Source organism: Squalius cephalus, assembly GCF_949319135.1.
Source record: "Squalius cephalus genome assembly, chromosome: 19".
NCBI classification, from domain to species: domain Eukaryota; kingdom Metazoa; phylum Chordata; class Actinopteri; order Cypriniformes; family Leuciscidae; genus Squalius; species Squalius cephalus.
Genome location: NC_137140.1, coordinates 15319201 through 15331569, shown reverse-complemented (window position 1 = coordinate 15331569; position 12369 = coordinate 15319201). Strand labels below are relative to the sequence as shown.

The 12369-nt window shown below is 37.6% G+C and overlaps 1 protein-coding gene across 2 annotated transcripts in view; it reads right to left on the bottom strand.

The window, feature by feature from the left end:
* The window catches only part of med1 (mediator complex subunit 1), a 272844-nt gene that overhangs the window by 159703 nt on the left and 100772 nt on the right, over nt 1-12369 (bottom strand). For both annotated transcript variants that reach the window (XM_079852042.1, XM_079852041.1), the window contains exons 2-4: nt 7706-7812; nt 7497-7575; nt 5303-5357 (exon numbers count right to left, since the gene is read on the bottom strand). In XM_079852042.1, the coding sequence (XP_079708168.1) occupies nt 5303-5357; nt 7497-7575; nt 7706-7789 (218 nt within the window). In that variant the 5' untranslated portion in view covers nt 7790-7812. The remainder of the gene's footprint in view (nt 1-5302; nt 5358-7496; nt 7576-7705; nt 7813-12369) is intronic.

Below are 12369 nucleotides of genomic sequence, written 5' to 3'. Positions count from 1 at the left end.
TTTTGATCATTGCGCAAGGGGGGAGATTATTAGAAAAATAAAAAGACAAGCATTCTGGTCCCCATACTTACAAGCAAGGGTGGATGAATTCTTAAGTGAATGTGAAATTTGTGCAAAAAATAATGTCAGAAAGGGAATAGCAACTCCAATAGGCTCTATCCCAGTTCCAGAAGGACCCTTTAAACATCTGGTGATGGATTATGTGGACATGATAAAATCAGTAAGGGGAAAAAGTTATCATAGACAGATTTAGTAGATGGGTGGAAGCAGAACCTTCAGCAGATCAAGGAGCACAAACTGTGATCAAGTTCCTAACCAGAGAAGTCATACCAAGGTTTGGCATTCCATCTCAAATAAGTTCTGATAACGGATCTGCTTTTATCCAAAAAAACAGTGAAGGCAGTTATACAACAGCTAAGAATAAAACAAAGACTCTGAGCCATATATAGACCGCAGGCACAAAGCCCGGTAGAACGTGTGAACGGAATTATCAAGGCCAAAATCAATAAAATTTGTGTGGACACTAAACTCAATTGGGTAGATGCGTTACCTCTTGCACTGATGAGCTACCGCATGCAAACCAGCAGAATCACTAACTTGACCCCACATGAGATGTTAACAGGAAGACCAATGCCTGTGCCACACTTGAGGGGTCCATATGAAGGGCCACCTTTAGAACAATTACAAATGGAACTAAGAACATATATGAGACAATTGACTGCTATACATGAAGCTATTCATTCACAGGAACAAAGCAGGGGACAGAGGGAAGAAGAGGAAGTTCCCTGCCCAGTAGTTCCTGGAGACCAAGTATACTTAAGAGTTTTTAGGAGAAAGTGGAATGAACCTAGAAGAGAAGGACCTTATACTATAGTAAGAGCAACTCCAACCGCAGTACAGGTAGAGGGCAACACAACGTGGTATCATTTGAACCATTGCACCAGGGTCCCAAGACTGAGGAATAGGAGACAAGAAGAGGAAATAGATAGTTCAGAGGGAAGCCATGAGGGAATAGAACAGAATGCCCACGGAGAACAGAGAGCTGAAGGAGACGATAATAATGTTGCTGAACCTCATTTTAGGGAGGCTGAGCACACTGAACCAAGAGATGAAATGCAGATACAGGATGGTGTACCCTCTCCGGAGGGATCAGGGCCTGAAGATGAAAGAGCTCCTGATACTGATCCTAGCAGGGATACATCTGCTGCAGCAATTGCCTCAGGCACAAGGCCTCCAGAAGAGCAGTTTGCTGAAGCGGGACCTTCTACCGGTGAACCGTACCAGCAAGAGGGGTTTGTCGCACTCAACCTCTGAGACACTGATCTCCCAGTCATTGACCTTCCAGAACTCCCAGACATTGAATGGAATGAATCCTGTTAACATGAGTAAACCAACACGAGGTAACAAAACAAGAAAACACAAATGTAAGAAGGTCCCTGAAGTGGGTTATGGCCACTCATGAGAAATACACCCAAACTGAGTATTATTTTGAATCAGAATTAAGAAAAGAGAAATTATTGGACACTGCTTATCACAATGAATGGTATAGGTGGGCAGAATATACAGTAAAACAGGCAAAAAGGAGCATGTGCGTGTTATGTTCACCCTCTCCTTTGATAAAGTTAATGATAGTACCAAACCAATATGACCATGTACATTGTGCCGGATTTTATTCTCAGTATTGTAACAGTCAAACTGGACACAAACTGGTACTCCGTACTGCCCAGCGGAATGTTTAGCAATGTTGGGGAATCATTATTACCAAAGGTTTTACAATCAGAGAGGGTGGGGGAGTGAATGCAAAAAGCTTGACGTAAGAATAGACCCAACCAAATGAGAAACCCCGAATAACTACATACTAGACAGATCATTGGAATATGAATGCTTTAACAAAACTATAGGTCAACGAGATATGGGGACATTTCAAGGCAAATGTGCCATAATATGGCATCTAGACAAAGAAATGTATTATGACCCGAATGTGTATAAGTCCTCTAGCATAATATACGCCACAGTGAACAATAATATGACAATAACGACTGTTCAAGAGAATTGTGAAAATGCCACCTTGACCTTTCCTTTGATAGGACCATTAGAAAATCAAACAGAAGCAATAGCTGACTATTTCTGGTTGTGCAGAGGAAAGAGACTAAGAGCCACCCTAGTAGACTGGAAAGGACTTTATGTCAGAGTAAGATTAACCCAGGAGGTGGGAATTGTAGACTGGGATCCTAATGACACAGGAACACTGGAGGAACTTAATAGACAAAAACACAGAGTTAAAAGAGCCTATGTCCCAGACCCCAAAGTAACGATAGACTCAATTGGACAACCAAGGGGGATACCCCATGAATTTAAAGCTAGAAATGAGATATCAGCAGGTTGGGAGTCGATACTTGTATGGATATTACCAAATAAGAATCAAGAGTGGAACAACTATATTTATTATAATCAGCATAGATTTATTAACTACACAGATCAAGCAATGGATGCCTTAGGCCATCAACTAAAATACACCAGCAAAATGAAACAAGCTCTGAATTGGCTACTGGCAGAAAAAGGAGGGGTATGTGTGATGTTTGGAACTGACTGTTGTACCTTTATTCCGAATAATACAGCCCCTGATGGAGCTTTTACTAGGGCCATGAAGAAGCTGAAGGATCTAAGACAAGAACTTGCTGAAAATGTGGGGAGAGACAGACACGTTGGATACTGGTTTGACTCTGTATTTGGGTCCTGGAAAGAATGGTTCATTAAGGTGGGAATAATAATAGCTGTAGCTGTTGTCATTTTTCTTTTGTTGTTCTGCTGTGTTGTGCCTTTTCTCAGATCCATGCTAGCCAACGTGGCCGCCAAACAGATGATTAATGTGTCAGAGTAGGGAGTTAGGTAGAGGGGTTATTTTTATTTTCTGATTTGATACAAGGGTTCCTTCCAGAGTATATTATTACATAATTCTTACATATAATCCTACTGAGTATATTTTAAATAATCACACTAACTGTTCACAAAATATGAATATGTGAATGAGAGGGGACGATACAAGGTTTGAAGCAGGTCATTGCCCGTGGTACGAGGTAATGCAACCAGATATAAAGGGAAAAGATAAGAATGTTTTTACTACTTTTTATCACTTACTAATCATTTTACTGGTTACAAAAGAGTTCTTTTAATAAAGTTTTTTATGAATTAAAAGTGAAGTAACATGCATTAGACTACTGGTAGATGTTTTCACAGGGTAAAAAGATAAATTAATTACAAGCGCAGTCACCAATTGCCGGACCAGCAAGGGCAGACTCAACTGGTGGTTTAAAAACCCGCTGTCTGCTCCAACACCAGATAGCGCCCTAGGCAGGACCAGGGCACCTCTGGCAACGATGGAGCAACCCATATAGCGCTCCAGGCCACCGGAAGCGCCTGTGCAGTTCCTCTGGCACCGTGGGACAATCCTAACTTCAAGTCTGTACACTGAGATATGTTGATTATACTGGAAATCAAATGTTTAAAGTAATCTATCCCTTCAGAGTGATGATCCAACAGGAAGGTGAGATCTTTTACTCCACTCCAGTCAAAGGGGGGTGGAGATGTTTGGTCTCACTATTCCTCCAGAGTGTACCTTTGTGATGAAAGCCTATTGATAAGAAAGATGGATGGTCTATATTGGCCATGATTGATAGATAACAGAGAGAGGTTTATTCATGAAGATACATTCTGGGACAAAAGTGAAGGTGGGACTAAAGTTAGTCCCAAAGGGCGGATTATGTTAAAGAATTTTCCTTGTCTCATGTGAAAGTCTGAATACTGTAATGCCAAGCAGAAAATGGGTCACAAGGATAAGAGAATGGAAAAGTACCCAGTTACAAGGATAAGAGAATGGAAAAGTAACCAAAAAGTATGTAAATGCAGGTGCTGGGATGTGCTGGCAGAAAAACATGTGTTTTGAGATATTCCACCAATAGAAGAAGGTCTAGGGAGAGATGTTTTTAATGGTGGCAAGGCCACAAGGAGTGACAAAGAAGAAGAGATAGATATGAGGGTGCCCATTGGGCACCTAGAGATAAGAAAGTATAAGACATGAACACTGGCCATTGTAACCTCAGATGACCAGCTGGCTTCTCAATTTGTTGCTTGTCAATAAAGTTAATTCTTCTGACCTGGAACCTCGACTCTGAGAAACTTCTTCCAAGGACTTCAAATTTGCTATAACTTAATAACTTCTTTGAGACCTGAACCAAAAAGAACTTTGAATTTGCCACAACACCACTTGCTTCGTTACTGAATGAATGAATGACTCGATGACTCACTCATAAAGACCGTGACTTGTCGCCACCTACTGGCGGTTTTAATTAAAAATTTAAAAGCATCACTTTGATTTTACCATCATTGCATATTTCACTATTGAACATTTTTTTTATTTAAAGCATTATTTATTTTATAAAGGTATTTGAAAAGGTAAAAAAATGCACTGGAAAAATCGATTTAAAGGGGCAAATATTGTCCCTTACTGAAAAAGGTGTGACTGCAGAGAGGGGGTTAAAAGCCTTAGGGCGCACGCCACTCTAAGAGTGACAACCACTGATCTATATGATATCTATTTAAAGAACATAGACTAAATATATAGACTGAAATCGTGAAATGGCCTTAAACAATATTAAATTGTGAGCAAGACTTCTCAGTGATTTTAAATCATAATGCAGGAAAGCACAATTAGAAAATTGTCAGTTAATTTTCTATTGTGCTATTTTCCAAAATGGTTATGCAAGTTTGTTTCTATTTCAGATCAAAACTGACATGCAAAATAAACTTCAAGGAGAGCACCTTGCTGCATGCTTAAGGATTAGTATAAACGGACCTGCCCTTATCCATAGGCAGGCCTTAGAACTTCTTTTTTTTCAAAGCAGAGAAAAATTCATTGCTCAGACAGAAACTGTCAACTTTGTAAATAGTTTTGGAAGATTTCGTTATGAAAATATTTGTTCCTTGTAGTATAATTTTATAAATATGAATTTATGCATAATATGAACTTCTAAATTATTTGTTAATGATATTGAGTATTTTCTGTAATAAATAGAGTTCATAAACCTTTGTTTGACTAGTTTATTCTGAACCCGCTCAATAAGTGCTGCACCACTTCGCCCTGTCTACCACCACAAGTAAATTCTCAACCTATGGGAAACACTGATAATAAACAGCAGTGTGATCAAGCCTACCAGACATGGAAAAATTAGGAGGTTGAGTACTTTTGGCATAGTAAATGTGTATACAAAAAGATGGGGATCAAAAAAAAAGTATATTATCTCACATGTTTTGCCGAGCAATGGACTCCAGACGATCTGTCATTGATGGCAACGAAGATACTGATGATGAGGGATGCAGAGGAAACAGAGAAACAGGAGATTCAGGACATCATTTGATATTCAAAATTATATCAAATAGTCATGATATATTTAAAACACATTTTATAGTGAGAGAAAAAGTAACCTAACAGAATAAGGCATTAACACATTTTATGTATAACAGTGAGCTAACTAACAGTGAGCAACAATACGGGTGGGTAAAAACAGGTTTTATTCAATGCATCACAATATTATAACCATCTCAATACTGACTTCTAAATCTGAAGATCAATCTTTTATCAATTTTTTTTTTCTTTTTCATTTTATATTATTGAAGATTAATTACCAAATTATCCATTTACCAAAACTATTATTAAAACTAAAATAAGGATTTTAGTTAACCCTTTAATGTAGTGTGACAGATTGCTGTAGCTCCTTTAGTAGGGATGCACTGAAATTTCAGGTGATGAAAACAGCATAACGGCTGAAAGACAGCAGTAAATATGAGCCAAAAATAAATGCCGATCTCCAAATGCAACGTAACGGAGGAGAGTAAAGATGGAAAGCTTCTAAAGCTTAGTTCCATATAAATTCACGGATAATTTGTTGTCATTAGTGAAAATCAATATTGACCTTGTATTTGAAAGGATGCTCATATAAGAAGCAATACTAAAATTCAGAGTCAGTTCACTCACATTCGGAGATTGACTATTCTTGACTGTCAAAATGCCGGCGGACACAGCTACAGATAGTTGTTCAAAATCTTTCATTTTAGTAAACTGTGTACACAAACAATGTTCTCAATGCTCGAGTTCATGTGAAGAGCCCCAGGTGATACTTTTCGAGCAAAGTTTCATGTTGTGTTGAGCCTTCTTAGAGTTTTAAAAATTGCGATTTTTGATGCTATCATAGAATTGCCCCAAGCACTCCCATTCAAAAGGCAATTTGACCGAGAACGAAAATACAGTCAAAATTAAAAGTGGCGTTTCCATTCTAATTATGCTTTTAAACGAAAGTTTGCCTCGGGTAGATTAACAAAAAGACCATAGGTTGCATCTTGGCGAGAGTTACCCTTTAAATTAAGATTGTATGTTTGATAATTGAACGAATTAATTTCAAATCAATGTGCTATATTTCAGATCAATATATTTGTTTTCTTTAAAATTGAGATTAATTCATGACACTAAACAACATTCTCCTTTGAATCATACACAATTTATTTCTATCTAAAATAATATATGTATTAGAAATAAACACTTTTTTTTTTCAATTAGTGCATGATGTATAAGTTAAAATAGGCAGATTAGTGTGGTTGAAAAAAAGAAAACAAACAACATAATATACACTAGATGGCAGAAAAAAGGCTATTTTTAAACAGGGTAGATCAAACGTGTTGTTAAGAAAAATGATTATCAAACTCTTAAGAAAATTGTTTTCAGACAATGACATATTTGGATTTAAATTGTGACTTGATCAAAAACAGCTTTGTCACAGTATAGATTTTATTCTTTGTTTAAAATGTTGTTAAATCTGAATCTCACTGTCTCTCTGCCTATCCTTCCCCTCCCCCAGTCTCTCTCTCTCTCTCTCTCTCTATATATATCTCTCTCTGCATTTATGAGTGTGTGTGTCAGTTGTCAATTACACTCTGAAAAGAGTTTAACCCATTCATTGCTGTGTGTGCGGTGGCGGTGGCACTGGGGCTTGGGCCTGTCATCGCTGCTTGCAGCTATATTTTATTTATGTTCTTCATTTTGAAAACATTAGACTTTGTAAATTTATTTTGCGTATTGTTATAAATAAAAAGATGTAACTGGGAGCACTAAACTACACTATATTAGCAATAGTTTTTTTATTCAGCGATTTAGAATGTTGTATGCGCTTTTTTTTTTTTTGCACTCTTTTAGACGACTCTATTTATTGATGTAGACATTTTTTTTGTATGCCAGGAGGGAGTGATATTACAGAACTTACAGCAAGTACAAAAAGTTGTTCAGTAAAACCTTTGTTCAGTAAAATGCTGTTTTAATTGTCAAAAACAAACAAACCAATAAATATCAGTTCTGCATTTCAGTTATAAAGCACATAAACCTGCGAATCGGTATTGGTGATAAATATATATGCACTAAATCTACAATGAAATGTATTGATTAAATGCACCTTTTTGTGCCCTTTGCAGTGTCTCTAAACAGTTGAGCAGCAGTGGGTTTCCAGCTGTATTAATGACCCCACGCTTTTCCTGAACAGACAATAAAACAGACAAAGGGATGTAATAAAAACAATGTTCATAAAACTGTCTGTGAATACTAGAACTGTGAATAGATATATGCTATGATTCTCCAAGAAGCTCTTCTATCAGAGGGTCTTACCATTGCCTGCCGCACCACTTTGCTGGTCTCCTGCCAGGACCGGGTTGAATTGTGTTTGCCATGGAGCCTTTCCAGTAGTGCCATCAAACGACTCTGTTTCTCTGACTCTGTCAACAAATGCAAACAAAATGACAAAATAAGACAAATATTGTGGGAATGTAATCTTAGACTCTATAACAATGAACTATTTGTGTTTTTCTTCAACCAAGTTTTCTCTTTGATTGGAGTCTAGATGTCCTTGGGATATTGACAGTCTTATTTCCCGTGATGGTCTATGTGACAACTGACACAAGCCACTTTCACACGCTAATCCCAGTAAATTACTGTAAAATTACCAGAATTCACACAAATTCTGTGATGCAATTCATCGGAAATTATCTCTAAACGCATGCGCCTGTCTTCATTTGCCCACATGAGAAGCCCTTTAGTTTCACTATCTGTACAATTTGATTTATTTATTTTTACATCTGAGTGACGGGCATAAGGGGATGATCAAAGCAGAACCGCAGCGCTGATGAATGGAAAAGAAGGTAGTGTCCCGAGGGCGACGCTGAAAAAGCTGCGAGACACGTCGCAACGTCAAAAATGCCATCCATCACCAATCTGACTTCTGGCCTGTAATGCTGCTTGGATCATAATCATACACTGTTCGCTCGTTGGCCAGAGGAGAACTGGCCCCCAACTTAGCCTGGGTTCTCCCAAGGTTTTTTTCTCCATTCTGTCACCTGATGGAGTTTTGGTTCCTTGCCACTGTTGCCTTGGCTTTTGGCTTGCTTAGTTGGGGACATTTAATATTCAACAATATTATTGATCTGCCTTACTTAAGGTGGACGATGACGCAATTTTCTTCTAGAAACAAACTTTGTTTTATTATTTTCATGTTATCATTGTGAAGCTGCTTTGATGCAATCGGTATTGTAAAAAGCGCTTTATAAATAAAGGTGACTTGACTATAAAGAATCTTCCTGATCAGTTTCATATCCTCAACATCCCAGATAGCTTAGAACTTGATATTACAACAGAAACCATTGACTCTTTTTTCCAGCACTTTAGACACAGTTGCTCCTTTGTGCTCAAAGAAGATAAAATAAAAAATAAAAAGTAGTCCAATGCCGTGGTACAACGAGCACACTCTGGCCCTCAAGAGAGCAGCCAGGAAAATGGAGCGTAGCTGGAAGAAAACAAAATTAGAGGTTTTTCGCATTTCGTGGACGGTTGCGTAGAGAAAGGCCTCAAAAACTGATCTGCTTATTTTTCATCTCTCTTAGAAGAAAACAAACACAACCCTAGGTTTTTATTTGATACAGTGGCTAAATTAACAAGAATATACTTATACTTCTGAAGTTTCCAAACAGCATAGCATTAATGACTTTATGAACTTCTTTACTTGCAAGATTGATCATATTAGGGAGAAAATTATAGGACTTCCGGTTATGGCGTCTTAGTGAGAGTCTGCATGTGCGTGAGGTTCACTGTTAAATCCCTTGAAACTATTCTTAACTTGGACCAATAAACATAATTCTACTTGTTCTTGACCCACGCTCTTCTACTGGACAATATGCCACCAAAAAATGCTAAAACTGGCCAACAACCAGGTAAAACGGCTTCACAAGGCAAAGGGGCTAATGTGGACACGGCTAATGCTAGCAAAACACCGCTGGATATTTCCAATGAAGCCAATACACGGGATGCACCGGTGACGCAGAGTCCGACAAACAGTGACCTTCAAGGAAATTCTGTCGTTGAAAGGTGACATGGCTAAACAATCTACCGACATGCTGAAAGAAATTAACGATATAAAAGGGGATATACATTTTTACTCTCGAAGAATCAATGAGACGGAGGAGCGAATCTCGCAAACAGAAGATGATGTAACCTCTCTTCAAGGCAAAGTTAAAATACTGGAGAAAACTGTGGAGACTCTTTGCGACAGAATTACAGAGCAAGAAGACAGGAGAAGACGCTCCAACTTGAGACTGGTTGGGCTACCCGAAAAATCAGAGGGCTCAGATCTGTGTGGTTTTCTGGAGAAGTGGCTCCGAGATACACTAGGTGAAGGTTTCACCTTGTCCCCCATCATAGAGAGAGCACACAGGATCAGGCCTATTAACCCTAAATCTACATCGCCACGGGTGGTAATAATGAAGTTTCTGAACTACCGGGACCGGGAAGCAACCCTGAGAACCGCCAGGAAGATGACGGAGGTAGCCTACACTATGAGAATCAACGAGTCACTTTTTTCCCTGACCTCTCCGCGGAGACACGCAAACTGCAGTAGCGCTTCAACGGTGTGAAAACCCAGCTTCGTGCACTGAATATTCGGTATGGCATGCTGTATCCAGCCCATCTGATCATCACGCACAATGACAAACGCAGGATTTTTAAATCGGTTGCTGAGGCTGAAGAATACGTTCAGGAAATAAGCTCACAGACTTGTGACGACTCCGAGACTTAAACTAAGCTTTGTGCTTACCGCTTCTTTCTTTTCTCCTGCATGGAGCCACTGACGAGTAATGGCCATGAAAATGGACAAAATTCAACGGATTTAGTAAGGTGCCTTATTGTTAAAATACATTACTGGCATGATTGTCTTAAGGTATGTTTCTTTTATTTTTTGTATTATTGATATAGATTTTTTTTTTTTTTTTTTTTAAATCACGCACTGGGTGCACGTTTATGTGCGTCAAGTTTTATTATGGTCCAAACATTTCTACTACAGCTAGCCCATGTGTGGCTATGTTATGTGTGCAGATTTACACGTTACCCACTATGTGGATGAAACGTTTTATACAACCCAAGTTCCTAGTCTTAAAGGGTTTAACCCTCTGAGGTCTGGGGTATTTTTGGGGTCCTTGAGATGTTCTGACATGCCCTGACATTTGTGCTTTTTTCAGTTGCTTATAAACATATCAATGGCAAAAAAAATGTACACTATTTAGCACAAACAGGACTACCATGATATGTGAGCCACATGTATGTACATGTTTTCATTTTTGAGAGAATAATGTTTATGCATGGTTATTGAAAAAACTAAAAATGAAAGTTTCTGAAATAAGGCCACAAAACACATACTAAATGTATGTCAATAAGACTTTTGACTAATGGAGTTTTTTGACTCGCCTAGAGTTTTTTCTTCAAAATGATGTGAAAATCATCCTGCCTAATCATACACATAAAACGATACATTGATTTAAGTTTTGTGAAACACTTTTAGTTTGGAAAGGCAATATGCGGATGGGGCGTAAACGATCATGCATATTTAGTAGTTCACACCTGATGAGACAATGCCCCTGCATACTTAATGAGCCATTCATTCAGGTGTGTCACCTATAGCTAACAAATATACAAGCTTCATAAAAATGATCATTCTAGAAGAAAATTTCAGATGGCATTTAGAGGCTTTTGCATCTGAACTCTTCATACACACACACACACACACACACATATACATATATATATATATATATATATATGTGTGTGTATATATTTATACACAAATATAAATTTTATTTATATTTTTTTATATACATTTTTATTTATTTTTTTCAAAAATTGTGCTTGCAAATTGTATAATATCCAAGGTAAACATGTCTAGTAATTGTGCAGTTAATTATCATACTGTATTTTCAGTTTTGGAATATTTATCCTCTCCCCAAATTTGTTACTAATAAAACAATACAAATTATTAAAAGAAAAAAATTATATTTACCTTTTAATAGTTTGTTTACATCTACCTTGTAAATATATATTTTTTTATTAAAAAGGTTACGATTACAACAACAATTCAAGTGTAATCTTACAGTATATTCTACAGTAAAAACTGTACCCAAATCTAGTCAACAAAATGTTGTCTTTCATATTTCGCCTGACTGTAACGTTGTTTTTATGAAATATTAGGGCATATAAATGTTAATTTGCAGTTTAATACGTTGCTTATACAAATAGCCTACATTTTATTTCAACATATTTCAGTCGATTTTTACTCATCTCAGTATAGCAATACAGTTTGCTAAAACATCATCATTCATTCACAAACGCAATTTAAATTTAAACTGTCTTTTTGCGAGCTGTGGTAAACAGCGCATCTCTGCCGTTCATTCATTCATAAACAGAAACCCGATTCACGTGAGAAGGAAAAAAAAAAACTTACTACTGTATTCCTCAGCTCAGTCTGATCCTTGCTCCTCGAAATACCCGCACTTCTGAGGTATTTTCCATTATTATTATTCCTCACAGCGCTGCGAGACGGTGTAAACAAGTAATGATCTGAATAAACTTGTGTTTTCTCGAGCTGATATGGGGGCGTTCACAGGTTTGCGTGGATTGCCTCAGACATTTGTGTTTGAATAGCGCGCGCTCTCCGTGGGCGGAGTCACATTACATTTGAATCAGCTGTAATGAGCTCGACTGGAATCGCTCTCTTTTAATACAGATTTCACAAGATGAGAATATTTGTTTTTTATATAAATTACTTCATTTAAAATAAGAGAATTCAAGCTTCATGCCTGTGTGTCTGTATGTCTGTTTGACTGAGTATTCGCTGAGTTATTGCTCATTTTCGGATGCGTTTCACAATGGACTACACTGACAGAGAGAAGGCAGAACTCGCTTCATGTTTATTTTTCTTTATTTGGCAAAAAGCACAACACTTTGTTTTTATTGTG